General features: G+C 39.3%; 1 protein-coding gene across 4 annotated transcripts in view; it reads left to right on the top strand.

Moving 5' to 3' along the window:
* gria2 (glutamate ionotropic receptor AMPA type subunit 2) overlaps positions 1 to 25,519 on the top strand; it is a 51,551-nt gene that overhangs the window by 7,577 nt on the left and 18,455 nt on the right. For all 4 annotated transcript variants that reach the window (XM_022759826.1, XM_022759825.1, XM_022759828.1 and 1 more), the window contains exons 3-4: positions 15,276 to 15,515; positions 24,466 to 24,662. In XM_022759826.1, coding sequence (XP_022615547.1) covers positions 15,276 to 15,515; positions 24,466 to 24,662 — 437 coding nt within the window. The remainder of the gene's footprint in view (positions 1 to 15,275; positions 15,516 to 24,465; positions 24,663 to 25,519) is intronic.

Below are 25,519 nucleotides of genomic sequence, written 5' to 3'. Positions count from 1 at the left end.
AACAGTGCGGTGCATCTCCACTGATACAGCACATTCAAACCAACCAGGAATAGATAATGATTTGATACCGATACACACTACACAAAAAAAGACACAAAAAAGACACATGTGAGCTTGTGTGTGGGGCCTTATTGTATTTTTATTTTGTTTTTGTCAATTTTTGTGTTCTGTGTTTTCCCTGGCAGCAAGACAGAATTTCCCTCCTTGGCAACGATAAAGTCAAAGTTGAAAAAGCTTCAACTTCATCATAAATGAGTGAAGTTTGGAGCATTTATGAGAGATGACTTGGGCTTCAACCATGTGCCGGTCCTGCTCCCCCACTGCCTGGCTCTGTGATGATGTTTGTCCCCACTGAAGGAACTGTGGGTGTTTCACCATGTGAAGCCGTGTGAGGCCACAGTGTGTGGGCGGTTTCTTTGATCTGCCCATCTCATAAGTCAGTAATGGAAGGATTCAATAGAGTCTAGAAGGAGTTCAGAGGTTGGAAACAAGACGTTTTCTGTTTTCTAGAGTGGCTTGGGATGTTTTTATGTTCTTCTGTGTTAATGTTTTTTTTTTAACCTACTGCTCTGTTCAGATTTAAAAAAGGAAAGACAACATTAAAAAATAACAATAGCAATAACTAAAATATATTGACAATGTTTTTTTTTATTTTAGCAATGCAGATAATTTTGCTTTTGCTTGCATACTTACACCTATACTCTGGAAACTGTTGACAGGGTGTTTTGTGAATCATCCAGAGTAGCAGACAGGGACATGGCTGTACGCATGTATGTATATTAGTGATGCGTGGATCACAGTTATAGCCGCGGATCATCATTGATTAACAGTGGATGGGTTGCGTAAATAAAAAAAAATAAAAAAAAACAATGTATGAAGAAAATACTGATTACATCCTCTAAAATGTGAACATATTTATAATCTTCATTTTGATCAGGCATGACTTATACTTTGGGTTTGGACTGCTGAATGATTTATATTTTGGGCTGCAGCCAAATGTTATTGTGAGCTTTTAAATTGTTTGTGTTGGGGAAGTAGCAGTGACATTCAGAATTTTAGTTTGAATAGATTAAAAATGTCAGACTGTGTTCAGGCTATTGTGGAAATACCTGTTGCCATTTTTTATTTTAGCAAAAAAGGAGAACTTTTAGTGTATTCATTTTAAACCAGCTTACTTAATATGTTACCAAGTCATCACACATGATATGCCACTGAGAAATAATGATAATGTGTGATCGGGTGCGGGTCTCTAAATCGGGGGAAAGTCATTTGTTTGTGGATGATTGGTGCATACATACAGATTTGGATAATTTATTTATATATATTTATTTATATATATATATGTGTGTGTTGTGGGTGAACTGACCCTTTAATAGGGCATTTAGTAATTTTGGATCTTTGTGGATCTCCCTCACTGGTCGTGATAGTCAGCAAGACATTGCAGCAATGCTGAGAGGAACTTAATCCCCAGGTTTTTTTGTGAGAGCAGATGAATCAATGACAAAGCAATATGATACAGTGCTTTGTGTGAAGGACAAAAAGATAAATATTATTGAATAGCTTATGACAAGCCCTAATGTTGAAGTGAATGTAGCGTACTCAGCAACATCAGCCCTACACGCTCGGATAAGATCAGGTCAAATTCCCAACAATAAAACCAATTCAAAGAAGGATTGACCACAAGGACAGCCAAGTGTGTAATAGCTGGCAGGACAAAACCATTAAATAGACAATGACATGGACAATTAGAAGCAGATAAGAAAATAAATATGAGAGAAACATGATGAGTCGGAGACGGAGAGAGAGAGAGAGAGAGAGAGAGAGAGATAGGACTTTGGCCAGCGGCTGCTTCCACAAAAGCTGGGTCAGCAGCCGTGTCCCCCCGGCAGGTGAGATCTTTGTGTGTGACAGGTTTCTGAAAGAGAGGCCAAACAAACAGACACATACGTCATACACACACTCAGAGCACACATATTCGGCTGTGTACACACACAGGCAATAGACAGGCAGAGAGTGTAATGATGTATAGCAGGCAAGAGGCAACTCGAGACTGTTCCCTGCTGTCTGCTCTTATTTTAACACTGTCAAACTAAACTTAGAGAAGAGGCTGCTGGTCCTGAGGTAGACAGGAGTAAGGTTGCTCATATACAGGTAGGTTTAGAGCTTGGACCATGTGGGTTTAGTGTGGCGATCTACAGTTTTACTGTGGCAATGAAGTCCTGCATAAACATTTCAAAATTGCACAAGCTGGAAAAAAAAAAGAAAGGCCTTGCATCTCTTAGCAGCTCCACATCCCCCCTTCCATGATAAAAGAGCAGGAGAAACACTGGGAAAAGGGGGCAGCTGCATAAATTATCTGACATTTTCTGATTTCACCATTCGTTCGCCAGAAGGAAGTCACAATGACAGCGCCACATCCGATCAAATACCTCCAAATGCAGAGCTTTAATTCTCTCTCAGTTCTGCTCTTGTGAACAGAAATGAACACTAGAGATTTTCAGATTTTTATCATATTGTTTCTGTTTGTTATCAGGGACATCAGCTTATACAAATGCACTTTAGGGAAGATGTAGGTATAATGTTTTTCCATGTCCATTGCTAATTAGCACATGATGAACAGTCAGGAGATTATGAAAGTAGTTACAATAAATTCACTTGGTGTGAAGTGTCTGAACCACATTTCATGGCAATTAGTTGAGAGCTGCAGGACATTTCACTAAAGAAACACAAATGCAAACCTTGTGCCTCAGGAAAAGTAAAGGGATCACCAAAATCAGAGAGATTAATCCTCTGGGCACAATGAATGTCTGCACAAATTTTCATGACAATGCATCTAATACTTATCTGGATCAAAGCGGTGGACTGACTAAAGATCGTGGTTAGTATTGTCACGTTAGCATTAACAGCTGTTTACTTACCAGTCTACAAGTTCAGTATCAAACTTCATTCTTTTACTCACCGAGATCTGTCTCAAGTGGTGGAAAGCAACGCAAATGTTAACTCTTGTCTCTAGCACGTCTTAGCGCGCTAACCAGCTAGCTCCGGCCCGTCTCATCACCTTCTGATAGTGACTCACTGTAGCCTGTAATCTCCTCTTGTTTGTCTTGTAAACAAAACGATGGCCGAAGCTCTTGGCACACGACAATCACCACAACCCGCTCCCGGCAAGAAACAACGTTCGGCGGCAGAGAAAACTTACAAATAGCCCCTTTAAGGTTAGAAGACCTTTGTCGTAATGGTTATAGTAAACATGCGGATACAACAATAACACACAGTTAATGTTCACTATCGGTTTCACATAGAAAATGAACAGCAGTCTCTTGTTTGAAAGCTCTGTGTTTACTCAAGCCATCCATCCCCCAAACTCCTCCTAATGTGGACTTTGTCTCACTATATACTATGTCACTTATACCTTCCTTTGCTCCCGTCATAATTACTAAGGCTGCGTAACAATGAGATGTAACTAAATTGTAATAACCTGCCTGCACAGAGAACTTATGGGCTTTTTTCTACAGGATGACAGTCTCCTTTGTCCAAAGTCATCATGAAGCCAATTCATTTCCCAGACTTGATTGCAGATACTTGGCTCAGTTTATTACCAGCTCACCCACATTCAGCTGCACTTGTTCAGTCAAGAAAAGTTTGACTTGAAAATACCTACTGTGAGTAAAACCATTCGAATCCTATCCTAATTGCATTTAATACCTTAATACGCTGCTATAGTCTACATGGTATTTACTTTTCAGCCAAGCAAGCACATTACTTCTGAGCAAATATCAGTACGTCACGGTTCAGTGTTCTATCAACATAACAACTTCTGTTTTGTGTTGTGTCTGCACAGCGAAACACATTTCAGTGTAAGAAGGGTGTTTTGTCAAAAATAGTCAGATTTGCATGAAAATCCCCCACAGAAAGGGAGGCATCAAATCCCATGAAAGGACTGCAGCTGCAACCTCAATCTTACTTTTTAAAGCTTCACTTTATTGCAGGAAACTGAGGCCTCCGGAAGGTCATAACTCTGTTTGCTTTTCTTTAAAAAGGTATGGTTTTGTGTAATCTACATCTTTTTCTACGGGACTTTTCACTGGCACCAATTCAAAGTGTGTAAGCTCTGACAAAGACACAATGTCAAAACTGTTTTAAATAGTGCAGGGGAGCACTGTGTATGAAAATTAAGCCGATCTCAGGAGATGCTGACTTTCTCCCTGCAGGATTTTGTCATGCTAATGACAGTGTGCATCCCATCTTCTGCTTTTTTGACATTCATATATGTTTAATTATGTTGTATCCTCAATTAAATTCTCAATTAGTGGCCATGGCCTTAACTGACCTCAACTGCAAAGACAATGAAGGCCTTTATTTGAGACTTATTTATGCGACAGGTTTTATTTCTTATTTCCCTTGTTTTGTCAGTACATCTGTTGTTAGAAGCTTCTCTGTTTCCTGGTCTGACCTTGTTTAAATATGCAGTCATTTCTATATAATGTACTACAATCTAAATGCCTTTAATACAAGAACAGTGTCCTGTCATACTCATCAAGCTTCTGAGTTTTCTTCAACCAAGAAATATTATTTCATCACTGGTTTTTCCATTTGCCTCTCATTTTGCCACTTTTCAAGTGCTGTGAAGTTACCGTCACTGAGACTGCACACGTCTTGCACTGATGTCTCATAACAAAGCCTTTCACTAGCTCAAAGGGCATTATCTCTCCTTTTCCTTGAGCTTTCAATTTTACACAAAAAGACAGACTCAAGTGTCACAAAAGCAACAGGACTCAGAAGGTTTTTAAATGTTTTCATTTTTATGCCTTTAACTTGAAACATCTGCAGGAAATGTTGAGTTTATTGATTGAGACTTAATGGCAGTCAATAAATTTCAGAGGCTTTTGTAATTAATCAGAGAATGTAAATGGCGTTTCTGTAAAGAGAAATGTAGAGCAGCAGCAGAGTTGTAACATAACTCTGCTGTTGTGCAGATGGATTAGTACTCTGGAAATGTAAATTATCCTGAGTTTGCTCAGCCTTAATTAGTGACTGACATTTATTTTTCATGCTGGCCATGTCTGTGGTTTGTATTATGTTTTTTTAATTTGAGAATTATGGTAGTGTAGCATGATGTAGAATCAAAATCTAAACCTAATTCTTATCTTAATCATTTTAGATCAGGGAAAAGCCCTTTGAGCATGCCCTGAAACCCCTCTAGCAAGTGTAGTTTTTGGACCTCTGTACTTCTAAAACCCTGAGTACAGCCGTGGTCATCCCCCTACTGTGGTTCCTCTAATGAGAGAGAGAAGAGGGTGAAAGAAAACAAGAAGGGGTTTTGGGAAGAACAGGGGATAATGGGATACGGTACACCTCCTAAAATATTAAGATTCAGTTTACTTGCGATACACAAGTGTTTGAACAGAAGCTATCAAACACAGGATCATCTGTATTAATGTCTCTTTACTTTCCTCCACCTCTTCGAGTCGATCCCTATTCATCTTCAGCAACCGCTGACTGTCTGGTTGCTATGGCAGCTGCTCCCTCAGATGCTGGATGGAGCTGTGTTTTTATAGATGTAACTAATTCTGCTCTGGCAGGTTCCAAGATCATTAGAACACAGAACAGCAGATCCAAGGTCTGCTTTGGTATTTCCACAAAAGGTCAGTGGACACACGGTATGTTTTATTACAGGAGGCAGATGAAATTCGAACAAAGTAGCCATGTGTGATGTATGAGCCGGCTTTCGCAGAATCAATATGGCTGAAGAATTCTGTATTGTGCTGAGTGGGTTGAATTGATGTGCCTGTGCATAGCGACACAACACAGTGCTTCCCTTTGTTCAGATCTGAGACTTAAGCCGCATTGTACAGAAAATACTTTAAAAACATTATCAGACCGCTGCATAATTATTGTGAAATTAGAAATTAGACACACACGCTGGTACGGGTTAGAATTTTGTTCAATCTGTTGGCAAGATAAGGTTTTACTCAATCAAATATTTCAGTATCTTATTTCGGGCTTGTCTTTTTAAGGAAGTACATGTGTCCCACAGAAATGCTGCTTAAAACCTCCAATCCATCTTTCTATGCGAATTGGTTGTAGAGGACGTTGTGGAGGATTCTGTGGGCTCCACGCTGAGATAACCTTGGTGATGTCACTTGGGTAATTTTTTTTCAAACGTGAAAAAGCTCCTCCAGGGTCATGTCTTTTCACCCCCTGAGTAGCACTAACCATGACTCTTTATCTAACTTTGAAATATACATTTGGTCGATTTTTAAATGTTTGACTTTATTGGTTTTATTGATTAAAAATTCACTGGAGAAATGGTGGCGAGCACAGTTGGTTAGTGGTAATTGATGGAGCTACAGTAGTCAGCAAAAATACTTCGTCAATAACTGGCATAGATGAGGTTTCCACACACACAGTCGCTCCTCATCTTCTCCTTTCAGCCACTGTTTTCAAAGTGCAAAGAAAACAAAAAAAGCAGAGCTGAAATGACGATTGGGACATTGTGGGTGTCGTACAACGATCACACGCTGGGCCTTCAGTATACAGAGTATTCATCAGATTCTGTTCTTGTGAAACCTACATCCTCCATCCACGGCCGTCAGAAAGCCTCCAGGAAACAGGTCAGTGAACAAAAGGAGAGAAGGGGAGAAAGAGAGGAGGAGACAGAGAGAAATAGGATGGGAGATGGGAGGAGGGAGGAGAAGGGGGGGGGGGTCAGAAGTTGATAAGAACTGAGCTGTACTGTTCTTCTAGAGACCAGCTGCCGGAAGAGCTGCTCAAAGGCAGACAAAAACACTTCCCAGTGCGCCTCACTGGCCCACAGTGACACCTCCCAGAAGTCTTCCTATCGGCCACTCAAGAGCATGACTGAGGGCTGTCACCCAGGCAACAGCCTGCGGTGCTGCGATGCATGTATTTCCAATGAAAGAATTTCATTATGATGAGATTTTAGGGAGTAAGTTTGTTTGGTTTTATGGGATACTTGATTTAGTATGGAACCCTTTTAAATATAAGAACAATTTCTGCATGTAGTATTTATGGAAACATAAATACTGATAACAGCTTGGGGAAGGAATCGAACCCATTTGGCTGATTTCTTCTGTTGCTTTCAGAAAAATGGCATTTAAAGCCTCAACACTACATGAAATGATGTGCGGAGGTGAATATTTCTGGAGTCTAGAGAGAACATGGCTGAAATATGTTTCCCTGGCAACCGTCTGCAGAGGGAATGAAACCAGATCATGCTTTTAGGGGCTGCAGACAAAGCTGTTAGAAGTTATAAAACACTGCCTACACTCCATACATTTAATAGTGATAAATATTTAGCTTTACTTATGAGTTTTAGGTTCCAGCCTGGTTGAGCATATTAAGTCTTTCATAATCCTCTAACCTTAAGAAATCCCTTGGGCATCATGTGAATAGGAATTCAGCTATGGGCTGAACAGTGTTTTAATCGAGACAGGAAGAAAAGATGAAAGTCTTAAAATGGTTCGTGTGTCTTGAGCCTTAAGTATGATCTGAATATTTTCTACTTCTGAGGCTAAAGATAAAGAATAAAGATTCAAATACTAGAACATAGTCTGATATTACAAGAGCATTTGGGAAGACAGCAGAGATTTTGGTTTTGAAAGCAGGACTGTGAAAGGTGTTGAGATCTAACCTGGGGACAATGACCATTGCTCATGATAGACCAGACAAATTCCATAATTTGTCAAAAAAAACAATTTATGGTTAGCGTTAGCTAATTGCAAAGGTATAAGGAGCATGTTATACTGCAAAAACACATGAAGACAAGATAGGGGATGTTGGTTCGGATTTAACTTTAGCACCGTGGACTGTGGTTTTCAATAGTCAACTTGTTTTCTTGAATACCGATAACAGTTTTTTCTTGATCTTAAAAAAAACAAAACACTCAGTTTCTGAAACCAGACCCCAAAGTTAGTGGTGGCAGTTAGAAATACCTCCTATGAGTTGCTTTTGAGGGCACAGATAAAACCATCTAGTCCAGTTTTGGAGGAGATAAAGCCTACAAGGTGAAAATCTGCGCTTGCAGCAACTATATTAGTGACAAATGTGCTCAGGTTGGTCGGACGGAAGGGATGGCGGCTTTAAGTCGCCTCGCTAACTGGTGACAGATCAGTTTTACACAAAAAGCCCCAAAGTCCTGAAGCTGTTTCTCAGTGGTGAGAACAGGCGCGTGGGAGAGGGTGAGATATCTAACAGTCAGTTCTGTTAGCTGTGACTGGACTGCTGATGATCATCACCACAGTGACATGTGTGTGTGTGTGTGTGTGTGTGTGTGTGTGTGTGTGTGTGTGTGTGTGTATTAGACTGATTACTGGGCCGTCTTTCAAATACCAGATATTTTGTCAACCACTGATTTAATTTAATTAATTTTTTTTTCCATCCACTGGTGTTGTGGTTATTATAACTACTTCTTCATTAAACAGACTAACACATGCCAGACCTTCCTCTATCATTACATCAGTGCACTGGGTCATTGGGTCTAAATGTTTCAGATGTTTATCATTATGATAATTAAAGTACTTTGCAATTATGTGTAAATAAGGCATGACGCCTATCATATTTCAACATACTGAAAATATGAATAAATGATTGCCCTTTATTATAATTTAATGGTAAGTTATAAAATTGTTAAAAGAACAAACATTACCAGTATCCTTCACTCTCATGAAATTTCACATTGATGCAAGATATATTAGATGTCAGCTGAATCTGGACGTTTTATTATCAGTTAGTTTATGCAGGTTTAATCTTTGATCAGTCATGTAAACAGTGGCGGAGTGGTGGAGATGCCTTCAGTGCCACAGTGGTTGAAACGAGGTCAGTTAATTGGGACAGCTAAATATATTTCGCAGGGTACACCTTCTCCTTGGAAGGTGAAACACAGTACCAGAGTCACTGCTGCGACAGATTTAACATCCTCTTGATAATGAGCTGATTAGAAGCTCCTGATGACCACAGAGTGTCTGATGAGGACCCATGCATATAGCCCATAAAAACATCCAGAAACCACAGGAACCACTAACACAGTTGTCACAAAGAAATTGGAAGGTTTTCCAGCGATTACCCAAACCCAAAGTCAAATTAGCATAACTGCAAACAATCCGTGTTGTGTTTCTGTTTAGTGCTACTGTCCAGTTATTGTCATGCACTGTGCATATACCACATTTTCAGTGAAGTCATTAATTTGAAAACCTATTCATTCACTACAGTTCAGTACAGCAAACACTGTATTTGTTTCTTTTGACGATAGTAACTATTGTTAGTATAGAAAAATCATGAAGCATTTATTATACTCAATTATTTAAAATGTATGACTTTTTATATCAATCAATCCAGCAAACAGTCTCAAATTACCACAGAGAGAAGAACGCAAGAAATTCAAAATTTTACCTTTTAATGTTGCTTCTGATAACCCAATCAATGATATGTTTAGCAAACTCAACAATCTTACAGATATTTTGATGAAAGTCCAAAAACTTCAGAATGGCGACTTGATTCCTTCACTAAATGTGAAGGTTGCAAGTTTCTCCTTCCTTGGGGCACACAGTGTTTAAATGAACCACACAAACAATTCAATTTATGAGTATAGAGCCAAGATATTGTTGACCTCTAATGCAGCCTAAGATCAGCAAACAACCAATGAAGGATCACAAATCTTTATGGCATGTGTTGTGTTGACAGCTACAGTGTTTATCAAAGCACATTTGAATGTGGTGATTTGAAGCCAGAGAGGTGACAGAAACCAAGGTTCTGCTCAGTGAAGAGTGTGATTGTATTCATGCAATTCTCAAAGGAGATATGATAAAGACGTCATTTTCTTTGCAGCTATTCCAGTGTATTATAGAAAGCCATTCTCCCCACATTACAAATGCAACTCAATAAATCCAAAACACACAATAATGGGCATAGTGATAGTTTCCCCTGCTTGTTCTTGTTACATATATCAAACATATCTTATGTTTGACGTTGGCCTCATCATTTCTTTCACACACCCACGACCAAACAGATAAACCAGACATGCACAATCATACATACAGCACACATACAAACAGTGTTAGACACTGTGCACTATTGTCTGTGACTACAATGTAAGGATTACAAGTCCCCAAATCGACAGTGTGTTTATCTTACTTGAACATTCCCCAGATTAAGTGAGAATTGCATTTTTTATTTTATTTTATCTTTTAGAACAGAAATATAGATTGGGACGACTGAATCTATACCATGGTTTACAGACCCGGCAGTGAGCAATAATAAGATTTGTTTCAGCATTTTGCTTGTGGTGCCTAATTGGGGTGACCTCGTCAACACTAGAAAAAAACCCCAGTCTTTTCCCTCTGTTAGGAGGCGGATTTCTGAGGGCGAATTCTCCCTGGTTTCATTGAAAAGCAGTCAAATGTGACAGAGGCTTAATGGCTTTTTCCACAATCCTCACTGTTTCTACTAGTTACTGTTTGCGGCTGGCTTTTCTTCCATAATTAAACATTTCTAAATTCCTTATTGAAGAAGCACATGTAGACGTCTCACCCATTTAAAAACCTCTTGCTCTTCATTCTTCTGCTGTCACGTTCCAGAGCCAGAGAAATCCTCTCTGAACAGTTGCTGCATGGAGAAAAAAAGCGGGTAGTGCATTGCTTCTGGATGTGAATTACCATATTTGGTAATAAAGTAACATGTTGTCAAACTGTTCGCTCTGGCATAAGCTGCAGCACAGTCATGGGGATATCCAGGCTCTAAGCATGAGCTCAGAGAGTTTTAATCCTGGGCAAACTCAGCAAACTCACCAGCGAGAGAGAGTGTCAGCAAAGAAAGCCTTTGAAACATGACAATGGACGGACGGAAGTGACACAGAGAAACTCTACAGCAGTGATGATGAATCATGGATATATTTATTCTGTTCCATGATGCCATGATGAGACAGGATGTTTTTTTTCATCTAAGAACAAATGTGAGCTAGGCATGGAGGGAGTTACAAGTCCCATTGTTCTCATGCTTCGCAGCACAAAATATGACATAAACTTACAAAGAAATGGCATCCAATTTCATCAGCTACAGTATATAATCTGCTTAATAAAGGAGTATGAGGAGTCCAATGTGACACAAAGGGTATGCATATGATTTCTCTTGGTAAGAACAAGGCAACAGTTTCTACATTGTCCAAAAGTTTTGTCGAGACAGAACTGTACAGTATTGTCAGTATTTTCAGCTTTAACTATTCATAAGAAAATATCATCTTAAAAATTAAATCAGATGAGAAAATTACAATTTTTCTATCAATAACCAGTCAGAGCTGTGTTCTTGTCATTTACTGGTAATTATTGTGTCTGACTTCTTCTTGCAGCAGAAAACATTTGTCTGCATGAAGACATGAAATCTGGCTGATTAAGGATCAAAAAGGCACTTGTCATGTTGTTGTCGTGTTATATTTCATTATTATGTATAACCCAGTAGAGAATTGGTCCCCGTAAGATTATTTTTATTGCCAATATTTTTTTTTTATTAACGTCAGTCAGAATAATTTTGCTCAGACTTGGTTCTTATTGGCTATATCCGGCAATGCAGACTTCCGATTGGAGAAGGGAAATAAATCCCACTTCCTCCAGGCAGACGTTCGACAACTGCGAGTAACAGGAACCATGTACATCGACAAGTGTCGCCAAAATGAGAAAACTGTCAACTAGAAGAAGTGGTACTGATTAACTTAACTATGAATGCTAAGCATACCTTCAGACGACATTTTTGCGAAGTGACAGTGGTGCTTCAAGGAGCTGTGCACCAGGAGTTGACCGCCTTTGGCAGCGTCTTGGTGAGTTTAGCTAAGCTAGGCTAGCGCGGGTAACCATAGCAGCCATGTTGTCTGTTGACGCCAGGCGCCACAGAAAGCTTCAGTTTTTCTCTTTGATATATGAACTTTATTTTATATTTAATCCTTTGATATTGAGAGTTTTAAAGCTCTTGTGAAAGCAGCACATTTCTGCATTGATAACCTGATATAGAATATGGGTCAAAGGTTAATTCATTATTCGAGAGAAACACCTGACTGCAGAGTAACTAGTGACTACAACTGTATCAGACAAATGTGGTGCAGGGAAAAGAACTATGCCCCTAACTCCTCCATGGATACATTTACAAAAAATGCCCACAAACACAAATTTACAAAGTGATATATAGTGAATAAAAAGTGTTTGTTTCTATTTATGTCGATTATAAAATTATATTCCTGAAACCAAATTTTAAACCAACTTTTTTTTTTAATTTCAGTCAGCTTTTACCCATAAGTGCCACTTCTTTAACATTTAACCCATGTTTCATTCCTATTCACTGAATTGTACAAAATCCTTTTCCTGGGAGATTGTGACAGTTATCAGATGACACATTTTAGGGTCTATTAGCTGCGACTAAGACAAAAGTGAAATTAGATCAGTGAGATCTGATCTCTCTGTGGCCACATCTCTGGCTACTGTCATCTGATGAAAAGAGTAGGAACGTTGCCAGAGACTGATGAAGGGTGATCGGACTGCCGTTAACGGTTTGTCCCAGGCGGCTGTGATGAACATTTAATTGCGCAAGTTGACGGATTGGTTAAGATGTTGGAAGCACATGAATGCTGGCAGTGGATGAAAGCTGGCCCTGCCCCCACTTATTTTGGCCCTCTTTTGATATGCTCTGCATGTTTTTGAAGTCTGAAGGGTAAAAGGCAGCGGAGGTTGAAGGGTTAAGCCTCAAGGATGGAGAAGATGGCTTTTGATTATGGGATGAATGGTTTGAGGACTCTAGACTTGGTAGAAAATCAGAGTTCGAAGTGAATGAGTAACTCTCACTGACTCAAAAATATAACTTGGTGTATGTGAGTAAAGCGGTCAACATTTTGGGTTACATTTAGAAAAGTAGCTGCCAAGTATGTATTCAAAAGCCACAATTAATATGAATATTTGACAATCATGTTTCTGCTGAAGTGTGCTGTACAGTCATTATGTTACATTTTTCTTTACTGTCATTATCCAGTCCCTCCAATATTGTTCAGCACCACTTTATGTAAATTAGTGTTCAGTCAACCAGGAGCTGGCTGCTGCAAAGTGTGGTTTGGTTGCTGAAGTGTTTTTACCCACTCTGAATTCCCCTTTTAATTTTTTCTTTTCACTGATATCCTCAGTGACTGAGGTTATGGCCACCAGTTGTAATTATTTTACCTTCGTTTCTAAGAAAAAATGTTTTTCCATCACTTTGGTAAGGCAAAAGAGTCTAAATACTGCAATACCCTTGAGCCTGAGCAGTTATTGCTATTGAGGAAAGGCATGAATCAGAGCTGTAGCGAATTCAAAATGCTTTGTTACACCACATTTGACAAATTTATCCAAAATTTCCCTAGAATCTTAAAATTGAAGATATTATAATTTATCTACCCATGGTGTTCTTCAGTTTCCGACCATTGTTACACTTAACAGATTTTTCTTAACCAAAATGCACATTTGGAGCGGCAGTTAACTTCAGCCCTTACATATTTATACACACAGGCTTGTAGATGCAGATGTTTGTCTTTTGTATTGATGTTTAAACCAGAGTGTAAAGTCCCTCCAAGCCTGTGCAATGCTCCAACTGTCTGTCACGTGCCGTATCATTGTCTATGCAGAAAATAAGGGCGACTTTAACTTCAGGACCTGTGCGTGCTCAAAATAAATAATCGTAATAACTCCTCCAACTTCTCAACTCTGTTGGAGGCAAGAGAACTTAGTTTTAGTTTAATTAGAGTTCTTCATGGTCCAAGTGACTCTGTCTTCTTCAGCAGGGACAACGTTTGAGAATGGATGAAGGCTGAATATGGCAGGCTACTTTATTCATTTGCCAGAGACAAATTTTATTCAGCTGCTGTTATGCAATTTAGACCCAAATTTCACTAATTAAGCTATTTGGTGCTTAACAGTGCACGAAGGTGGATGTAAAGAGTACTCACTGTGTACATATGTAAACGATTAAAGCAGGAATTGAATAAACCTTTCCAAAACATCCCTTACTAACCTAAAGACTGAAGAGCAAAGTGTCTGTGTGAATCTGTTGATAGCATTTCCTCATTCCCATCTTGCCAAGACCACAGCTGTGTTTTTTTTGCTGCCCTTTATGTTTCCATTTTATCATTTTACCACATTTTAAAACAGCCAGTGAAGAAGCGGCAGGATGCCTACAGCACTTACACCAAGCTAGCTAACATCTGATGTATGGACTCCAGTTCACTTTGTCAGCAAGTCGTCCCTGTTATATTGTGGAAGAGGAAATAACTCATTAGATTAATTACTTTGGAGGACACGTATGTCCAAGTCAATAAGACTGATTAACTTACATTTGATCAATACACATTTACAAGAAACATGCCAATCTGCTGACCCCAGTGCAATGTTTGGGAAAACAGCCTGTAACCTTAGGATTACTTAGACATTCAGTATTCATACTTACCTTCAGTCTATAGTACCTTTTTCTGGTCTGTGCATAATGAATGTTAGAGGCCAGCAAAGGTACTGTATGTACCCGAGCAGGGGTCATGAATTATTGAAGAAAGGTGATTTTGCAAAGTCAACAGTATGAGGATGTAATAAAAATAATCTGATGCAAGCACACCAAGGCATCATAAATGCTTGTTGCATAGGCTGAAAGGATCCTAACAAAGGTAATCATTCAAATTTAATGACATCCAAAGAAGCTGTATTAAGGTTATTATATAATCTACAGTGGATCCAACCAAGCAGTGTACTCTTAACATATGCCCTGCTACATATTCTCTCAGGAGAAAGCTGAAATGGTTTCTGCCTGAGCAGAATTCAAACAGAAGAAATGAAGAAATGAGCACTGATGGATATCCCATATGAAGAATTAATGTACAGTTTTGGTGAATGCTTGACTCATACTCAACATCACTTATTCCCAGTGTATCAAAAAGTCATAGGGCAACTCATAAAAGTTTCACATAGTGACTGTTGTACAGTGGATCTTTTACTGTTTAATACAAGCAGTCCCCTGGCAGAGCTTATGGAAAGCTTTCCATTAATCAGCCGAAAAAGAGACTTAAAGAGATGTCCCTTAATGGCTGTGTGCAGCCCTAATGTGCACTAAAGGTTTGGAATAAAGGTCTTAAATATGTACATTGCTATGGCAGAGAGTTGCGAAAGCATCACAAATCAATGAGAAATTAGAGAAATGTGATTGTTCTGATAAAACAGTTCCTGGCACGGAAGAAAAATTCATACCTCTGCCCTCTGTTTCAGTCTGTTCGCAGTTCTCGAGAGGAGTGTACGCCATTTTCGGATTCTATGACAAGAAGTCTGTCAACACCATCACATCATTTTGCGGGACACTCCATGTCTCCTTCATCACGCCCAGCTTCCCTCTGGATGGGAATCAGCAGTTTATCATCCAGATGAGACCTGATATCAAGGGGCCCCTCCTCAGCCTTATCGAGTACTACAAGTGGGACAAGTTTGCCTACCTGTATGACAGCGATCGAGGTAAGACATGTACACCGTCATATTAGTTTTGAAAGCATGTTTCCAGTTTTGTTTCACCAAAAGTTATCCCCAATGTTGGCATCTTGAAATGGCTTATTTTAAAAAGCTGAGGCTGGTGTCATATGCTGATCTGTTGCCCTTTGAAGTTGGATTGGGGGAGCATGACAATGACTTCCACCCTCATTATTTTAACATGACATCAACCATTGCCATTTGTTTAGAGAAAGGAATTATGTCTGTTCTGTTGCAGCTGACAGTTGGTTGAATTTATGCAAAGGCTTTGTCAAACCGTTTATTTCCCCCACAAACAGTGGTTATATGCAAAACACAACGTATGCATGTAGCACAGTACAGGTAAAGCGAGGTAAAGGGTAAACAGCTTGTCACATACAATCAACTATAGCACCTCCTGTGTTTGAGAGTCTGTTTTATGTAATATCAGGGGGAAGGGAGGTAGTCAGAGTCATTTTTGATACACAAGAGAGGTGATGTGCCCCGCAGCTGTGGACTTCACACTCCCACTACAGAGGCGGAATTAGTTTGCATTTTGTGTTCATGATATGAGTCTACTGATCCAGTGGAAAAGTTGCACTGGCTTCACAGCTAAAAACTCTGTACATTACAGTGAGAGAAATGTAAATTTCTGTCTGTGATTCTGCAGTTAGTTCTTGAAGATTTCACAACTGAACCAGATATTTATCTTTAAATGCTACAATTCTCCTAACCAACCCAAGTTATGACATTCGAATCTCTAAACTGTACATGAACAATACTGATGTGTAGAAGAAGGAAGGCGTATCAGCTGTGTTTTTCAGTTGTCTGTCTCACATGTGTCTGACAGAGCACATATGCTCCTTTTTTTTTAATCAATCCAGCACAAGGCATATACCCAAAATGTGGCCTGAAGTGTTAATATATCAGTTACACAACCTGAGGTGAGGCATAAGTGTTTTTAGTGTCCTCCTCCTTCTTCTTCCTGTCCTCTTGCATAGAGTTGGTGTAGAAAATGGGAAGATTTGTTGGTTTCCTTTTTCAATCATTTATGTATTTAAAGAAGAATTTGTTTTTGTGCTTAGGAGGGCACAACAGTGTGTGAACCAAACACCCCCAAAGGGCATTAAAGTCAATTTTGAGATTATAAGAATTACAATTTTAGATTTTTCTGTGACAGATTTAGAGATTTGAGGTTGCTGTAACTGGCTTTGGGAGTATAACAAATAACGCATTTTGAGGCATTATTATGTGTGATTTGGGAATGGTATAACAAAATCAGAGAATGTATTTTAAAGTTAATATCCCATGTTTTTTTCAGTGTACTTTATTTTCTATTTCCAAAAGAATGAGACTTTAATAGAAAGTATTGTTTTGAATTTTTCCCCAAGTGATTTAAGCAGTACATTAATGAACAGGCTAATAAAATCCTGCCCCCCGAAAACACTTGACTTGCACCTGTAATGTACAAAACCTAAAATACTCAAAGCTCAGATTAAAACTTTTTACCTGCAGTTAAGCCATAACAGTATCCATGGAGATTGAAATGGTTTTTGCAGTATTTGTATTTTTGCTTCACATCAAACAGTGAGCTCACATTTGCACCAGGGGGCTTAGCTAGTCTTGCATTGTTGGCCTCTAGGTCAGTGGTGCTGAGTGGTGTTCACCAAAGATACGCACACATGCAAACACACACACCCAGGTGGTTAATGGATTCAAATTGGTGAATCTCTAGCCAAAAACTCCACGTCAGTGTCAAGCACCACCAGCCTCCTGGTATCTATCAATCTGTCGTACAAACCCTCCCCAAGACGATTTGGAGATTCTTCACAGGTGTGACTGAAAATGAAAAGAGTGCATGCTGAAAGATGGCACTCATTTGTCACTTTGCTCGTTAAGTACACACAAATCATTAACACAGCAATAATGAAGTCCTCTCTCATGGAATTGTTGCAGTCTCTGTGATGAATCTGTGCACCTGTAATTGCAATCCTGGATAAGATCATGGAAGGAATTTATGCAAGGCAGTCAAAGATGAAAAATTATCCACCCTCAAACTGTAATACCCAGACTTACTTCATATTCAAATCTATTCTGTATCTACTCTTTGATCCCTTTCATCTGTGATTCTTTTCTGTTCAACACTGAGAGTGTCAAAGTCTGGAAATAAGATTAGATTTTTTGAGCAGACGTTTTTCTACATTGTCTAAATGGTTCTACACATAAGACGTGGTTCATAAGCCTGGACATTTTAGCCTTTTTTTTTTTTCTTCTTTTTTTTCAAAATGAGTGGGCAACATGGGCGACTGTCTGAATATCACACAATGTGACTCTGTAAAATGGCGGACAGCCTAGTGCAAGAAACACACAATTGCTGTTTGCACATAAACTCGCTTTGCTTTGTCATGTAGCTTATGTCATAGTGTCATCTGCTAATTGTGATTCTGTGACTTGTACCCCTGAAGAATAATGCTGCCTCCCTCAGCACTGAGGGACCATCCAGGGTTGAAAAGAAGATCTCTTCTACACATAGAGTTCCTTTCTATTTTTCAACTGTTACTGCAATGAAAGAATAGAATTAAAACCTCAGTATCATCCAGGTACAGTGGAACAACAGTATCAGTTCCTTTTTTTCTGTCTTAATAAGGATGCTCGGCTTTCAGGTTACACTTCTTAAGCCCCTTTTGTACTTCTCATTATAGAACAAAAATCATTAATGATTTTTATTTTCAGCATACTAACAACCAGGAGTTTTGGAATCACTTTCAAAAAGCACTGAGGAAGTTGAATGATACCTGATGAATGCCTAAAGATGGCTTACAACATTTAAATAATACACTGGCTTAAGGTAATAGGAAGTGAATCTGCTCAGAGAACTGGGATTGCTGCTGTCTATACAGTGGGGTTTAGGCTGAAGACAGCGTAGTGCCAATGGCTCAAAAGGGATTTAGTGCTTTTTTTTTCTCCAGTTACCTTTAACTCTCAGTCGTTTCATCACTTAAACTCTCCCGCTGCGTCTTTTCCCCTCACACACACGCCCCCTCTCTTTTTCTCTTAATGCTGTTCCCTCCATCACATGTCTTTCGACATGCTCTCCTTCCTCTTCTCTTAGCATTCGTTGCTAAGTCTTTCCAGTCAGCTTTGCTCTAACTGACAGCAGAATCAAATACTGTTCCTCTCCAAAATCAGAGGGCAGGTTTCGACCAGCTGGTTTAGATTGTCCTCATACTGACCTGCTGTCCCTACTGTACATCTGCGATGGCACTAAAGAGCCTGTTGTGCATATTTCATCATTGCATGGCTGTCTAATTAGGTCAGTGTGATCCTCTCATTCCCATGGCAACCAAAGTGTGGAGAGAGAGCGATAGAGAGAGAGAGGGAGAGAGAGATTGTAAGTGACTGAGCAGGTTGTGATGCAAGGATGTGTGTGGGTGTCTCGGGGAGAGGAGGCGATAGAGTTGCCACTGGTTATGATGAATTTTATTGGCACGTTGAGACTAATGAATGAACCAACACCACCATTTTCAGCTGTTGTCAGTAAGTCAGTTCAGATAATGGATGTTTATATGTGGGTGGATAGTCAGTGCTGCTTCTTTGCATTCCTTTGACTCACTGTATGTTGTTATGGTCTCAGCGGCAGACCCATTCCCCTTTTCCCTAATCTCAAAGTGTTTTGTTGCCAATTCTTAGCCAGGTTACAACCTGAAATCTGCTATAATCAGCACATGTTTCAGCACCTAATCTGCACCCATCCCACACATTCAAATGTAAAACAGCACATGTTCCCATGAGGAGTTTGTGGAAAGCTAAAAGGAAATGAGTGAGTATTGGGCTTACATTCATCAGGTGGACAGAAAAAACATGAATGCTTATGTTGCCCTATCTGCTAAACCTGTAAATAAGCAATAGACTCAACCTAAAAGGTGATAATATATCAGTTTTGTTTTTTAGTTTGTTTCAGTTGCCCTCAAGTGGCAAAAAAACAAGATAAAGGTCAAAACCAAGTATAAGTCTGGGCCGCTTATGGTCAATGTGCGAAATTGAGGACATAGTTGAAAATTGTTGTGGAACTACGGTGAACAACTGATATTGTGGTATGTTTGCCCTTCAGCCTAGTGTCAGCCGGTTTCAGTCTTTATCTGTTTGCGTCGCTCCCACTCTCTGTGCTCACATATACAGTAATTAAATACAACCTAATTTCCAATAAAGGTCTCCTTATATGCATGTTTTTTCTGTTTCTGTTGTCAGACAATGGAACAAGTATGAAATAGTTATTGAAATGTGGCCCATTAAGACTGCAGGCCCTACCTTATACCTGGCGCAAAGCGCAACACAAGTGTTTTTGCTAGTTTCAGACTGACGCAGTTCTCATTTTTGTGAGCGGCGTCCACATTCATAAATGGAAAATGCACTTGCACTTATCTGTGCGCCTATGGGTGTGTTGGTTTTTAAATGAGGTGTGGTCAGGCACATTGCTATTTTGAGGCAGCGGAAAGTGATTTTGCGAGTGATCAGCACAAAAATTTGCTCTTAAATCAGTAGCGCAGTTTTTATTGTTACGCACAAGCATAGTGAGCTGAAAATGTGCTTAGATGTTGACATAAGTCAGGTGGAACATGACATAATATCAATACGCCAAGGTGCAAGTGCACCTGGCTTTTAAAGGGAATGGAAGATGGCACTGTGATTGGTTTACTGGAAGTTACGCCCAAAACACTCCCATGAAAATTGAAAAAGTACAACTCTCTTGATCCATGCACCTGGCTCAGCAACTATTTTTTCTGCCATTAGAATAGCAGAAAAGACATGGACAAGCCCTAAATGCACTTGTGCCACACTCTTCAGACCAATGCGCTTTGGATCACAAAAATAGAGGCCTACATGTCCTACCAGCAGTCAAGCCATTTCCAAGCTGGTGCTCTACACTGCTAAAATCCAGATTTTTATAATCATAACATTGTCTGACAAAAAACCAACAAAGACATCAATTAAATTCAAAGACTACTTGGAAAATGATCACTCAGAGAGAAAGTCAGAAACAAGTATCTTTCTTATTTTGTCTCTCACACAGTGCACGCCTCCGTCTAGGTAGCAAACTGCTGCTCCGCCTCTCTGCCATCAACTGAACAGAGCCAACACAGGGAGAGGTGTGCCTCTCACGCGCTGGGCAGCACTGGCAACTCTCTTCTATGGAAAGCAGCTAAAGTTTGTCCAAAAAGTCGCTAGATTTGTCAGTAAGTGCTTTTTTGAAAAAAATGAAATAAAATTTGTGACAAATGTGCTTACTTGGCATCGCTGTAGGCTGTAAACACCACCCTAATAGAAACTGTTTCTACCAATTAATTTTGAAAGAGCAACTGCCAATGAGCACACTTAAATATTCGACTGGCCAACTAATGGTTTAACTTGATCACACAACTTCACTCAGTCAGTAAGTCAGTCAGTCAGTAAGTCAGTCATCAACCCTGCTGTTGCGGACTAGCCCAAAAACACTTAACCATAACCATACCTTAATCATATGGCATTAATCATTCTAAAAAAACATATGTAATCTAACTAATGTAATCTTTTCCTCTTTGGAGTCCAATGCAACATTAGGTTGTATATAATCAATATAATAACATTTACTTATGAAAATAATAAGCAAATTATGCTCTCTTATCACTCAAACAGAGCCTAAAACAATTTACCGGTTGATTTAAGCGGTGCTTCAATTGGTGTTATGCAGAGAGTGGACAGGTAAACCCTGGGGGAAGGATGTTGGACCTTTACCACGGTGGATGAGTTAGGAAACAATAGCTTGAAGCAAAGAGATTATACGTAATGTGAAGCTGCATTTGTAGGTATTGAACTGCTTTCCTCTATGCATTATTTATAAGCATTTTCTGGCCTCATTTGAATAGTTTTGCATTTAATTATGCAAATGCTGATACGTTCACATACATCAACTCATTGAGATGTTTTTGATCAATGAACATGAAGTTAAGCTTTTACAGTCAAGGCTGCATGTGTGATCAATGAAAGAGAATAAATAATCCCTCTCTCTCACAAAACTTTTACTCCCACATTACAGCTGTGAATATTTCTTCACTATGTCAAATGGGTGAATAACAAAATGTTACTTTGCACACCAATTCATGTCTCGTTATTCTCTCCAGACCTTGTAAATCCAGGGTAATTTAGGGATAAATGTTGGGTCAAACAACATCTTCGCTCTCCAGTGTAGTTGTAGGTCTGTGCCTGTTTGAATGGCTGGCACAAAGTTGGCTGTAAGCCAAGACATAACATATTTTTCACTCTAAGCAGAAGTGATAATAAACCATTCTTATCCAAGGGGAATATGCATCATATGCATCGTAAAGCAATCTGTGAACTGCAGATCAAATCAGTGAGCCAAATCTCTGCATCAGTTCTGGATTTAGAGCAGAAACAAAGGTTTTTATTATATGGTTATCTCAAGGTTCACTGTAGAGATACACAGATAATGTCTTGACTGATGTGCAGCAGGTTGGAGAAAGAATGCCATTGTCATTAGATTGTTGTAAGCAAAGGCTGTAATGCATCACTGAGTAATACCTGTGTCGTTGTGTTTTGGCTGCTCCCTTGAGAGCTCGCCACAGCCGATCACCATCCGCATATTTAATTTGGCATAAGTTTTACGCTGGATGTCCTTCCTGACATAAACCTGGGATCTAACCGCCAACCCAGGAATCCGCAGCCAACCTGCTCCACCACCTGAGCCATGACCCCCCTGAGTAACACCTGTGTGACTTAAATAATTTCCTCTGGCGAGTAATTAGGTAATTATGTTTTCATTGAGTAAATTGATACAAGTAATTGATTAAATTGTTCAAATAACTTTACATTAAAGGCGTCTGACTGAACCACAGCCAAGTGTTCTAATCTTCATCTATTTTTTTAACGTTTGCTTGTGGGTATTTTCACTCTAGGTTAGGTCGGTTTCACCAGTGAGATTTACTGGTCAAACTGTTGACTTGAACTACGTTTTAGATGTTATTAAATTTTAATGAACACTTCGTGATGATATAAGTGAGCTGGTTATCAAAAAATACCAAACAACACAAAGGGTGTGACCCCATTGAAATGAAGAGGAGGGGGATTTGCCTCTGTGGAGTTCATTTTGTTTTGTCTAACAGTGGATGTCATGGTCAGTTGACATATATACATAACATATATGATTTTCAATACACAGCTTTCTTTTTATGGAAACTGTGTTGGCATCATCTTTGTCAACCTTGGCTTACACGTCACTGTCGTACTGCAAGTAAAATAACAGACTAGCCATCCAGCATTAATGTAAAACATTATTGAGGCTTTTCTAAAAATAATGCAAATATGATTCAAAATATGTGAAAATAGTACAATCACCCAGTATAATAAGTCATATTACACTGACATGCGTGACACAACGACAGCCCCACCTCATATACAGTTCATACACTAATCATCTAAAATTATAATTCAACCTTGCACAATCAACATTCACCTTAACATCTGGCTTTTATCCTTGCATTATCTTCACTGTAGATCACTCTGATTTCCAATTATCTCATTTAATAAGCATTGATGAAACAGTCAAATTTAACCAAGACCATAATGACCTTACTGTAATTATGATGTATAGTTCACTCAGATAAAACTGCAAGCCTCCATTTTCCTCCCTACCATCATAAAACTACTGCAGTGTCACATGAAATTGATTACATCTGTAATTCATTTCACTGTAGCAAGGCGGAATGAAACACTCGACCCTTTTATCAAACTGCTCCCGAACTGCCCTCTGCAGACCAGGGATCAATATCAGCAGAGATTCAGTTGTGAAACTAGATAGAGAGGGTGATAGGAATATAAGTTCAAATGGAGACCGCAGTTTCTGCCTGTAGCAGACTGCAGTTCAGGCTGACGGACAGCTGCTATGTATAATTAAATTACTCAGATGTGACAGCTGTGTCTGTTCAACACTTTATCATCTTCTTTTACTGGTTTTGGGAGGATAAAGTCTAAACCAGCGAGTCCTTTGGTTGATGTAAAGATTGGTTTATTTACACTCATCTATTTCCACAAAGAGCAGGGTTCAGTCGGTTTATGTGTGGCTGAGTTTGTCTAAATGTTTAGTAGTCATCACTGCTGGGAAGCCAGTGAGGGATGGCGGAGCAAGGAATGGGATGAGCACTGTGCCATCTACAAAAACAGTCTTTAGTCAAGGTCCACTTACAGTAATTGCTTGTTTTGGACCTTTTGAGTGTATCACACAATCCCTCCTCAGGAAATAAAGTTTGGTTAATTGTCATAAATTTTTCTATTTCTATTCTTCCAAGCACTTTTAGGACTTTTAGTCTGTGTTGGCCTTGAAACTGAGCTTTGAGGTTCCCTGACAAACAAGAAAACTTTATCTGCTGATGAAGGCCATATGGTACAATTGAAATCTCCACAAGCGAGTTAGTGGTCCTTCAGTAGTGACTGTTTTGTCACTAAATTGTTCAGAAAACTTGGAGAAAAAATACAATGTTGAGCTCAAAAATCCACACCAAGCAGCAATATGAATAATCTATTGTTGATGCAGACAAGTGTATTGTTAGACCCACTTCACTCCCACATGTTGGTCAGGTTCATGCCAGAACACCTGTGACTCATCTCGATAAGCTCTTTACATAAGGCACTGAGTTTCTGTAAAACCTCCACAGAGTTTGAATAAGCAGCCAGTGAATGCAGCCAATCTGCAATAAAAGAACCGTGTCCATCCATGTCTGTTTTATTCTCCTGTTTGTTGCTGCCTCTCCTATTACTGTTTTTGCTCTCTTGCTGTCACTACCCTTACCCAGGGTGGTTAGATTTAGAGCAGGTTACAGTTCTCCAAGACTTCTGTGACAAAGAATACCATGGATAAATCAGTCAGCCAGAAAGTATGAATAAAATTTGAATTTTTGTCCATCCTCAGGCCTGACAACGCTACAGGTTGTTCTGGACACAGCAGCAGAGAAGAAGTGGCAGGTGACAGCCATCAACGTGGGGAACCTGAAAGATGAGAGGAAGGATGAGGCCTACCGCTCGCTGTTCCAAGACCTGGAGAACAAGAAGGAGAGGAGAGTGATCCTGGACTGTGAACAGGACAAAGTAAAAGACATCATGGAGCAGGTACATTGGCGAGTTTTTTTGAGCTACTTGATACAGTAGAACATAGACATTATAGGTATCATTTTAATGTTTCAAGGAGTAGCAGATGCTGTTGCCATGTTTTAAGGTGTTTGAACAATTGCAGACAAAGATTGCTATGGTTTGGTCAAGTCCAGTCTGTCTCAGTTTCTGGATTTGGTGTTAAAATGTTATTTCAGATTGTGGTGATCAGTGGATGATGCAGGCCTCTGGTTTGACAGCATCTCTTTCTTTCTCATGATCCTCTCTTTGCCAACAAAGACAAGTGATTAGAAACAATAGAGGGGACACTTGTTCACATACTGCTCATTGCTTCCATCTTCTTAGAGGCTCGCTTTAAGTAAATCACAGCATGAACCAAAACTACTATAACTATAACTGAATTGAAAATAAAGAGAAAATAAGGAAGGCCTGACTTTAAACAATTCAAACAATTCTTTGTATTTGGCTGTTATATTTAGTTTGAAAACAGCCAAGAAGAAGGGGAAATAAATAGTATCTCATTATGTGAGAATAGCATTTGGAGGTATAACTAACATCAGGAAATTATCTGCAGTAATTTACAAAACAGTAAGGGAATGCAGGAAATGCTTACATTCCTATTGTCCTTTAATTATTCCTGTAGGACAAAAGTGATATTCAGCTGAAATATGTATATTTGATACAGCACACCAAAAAAAAATCACATGGACCCCGCAGTCCAGCAGCTGTAGAAAGGCACTATAACAATTACACTAATTGTTCGTTTGGGCTGTAAACAAAACTGCAATTAAAGGCAGAACAGATGCACATAAACAGGTTATTTTTACTCCCCCTTTTACCCATGAGAGAGGCATTAT

The sequence above is a fragment of the Seriola dumerili genome, unplaced genomic scaffold (genome assembly GCF_002260705.1).
Source record: "Seriola dumerili isolate Sdu_G_001 unplaced genomic scaffold, Sdu_1.0 BDQW01000331.1, whole genome shotgun sequence".
Classification (NCBI taxonomy): domain Eukaryota; kingdom Metazoa; phylum Chordata; class Actinopteri; order Carangiformes; family Carangidae; genus Seriola; species Seriola dumerili.
This window is presented reverse-complemented; position numbering and strand designations above follow the sequence as displayed.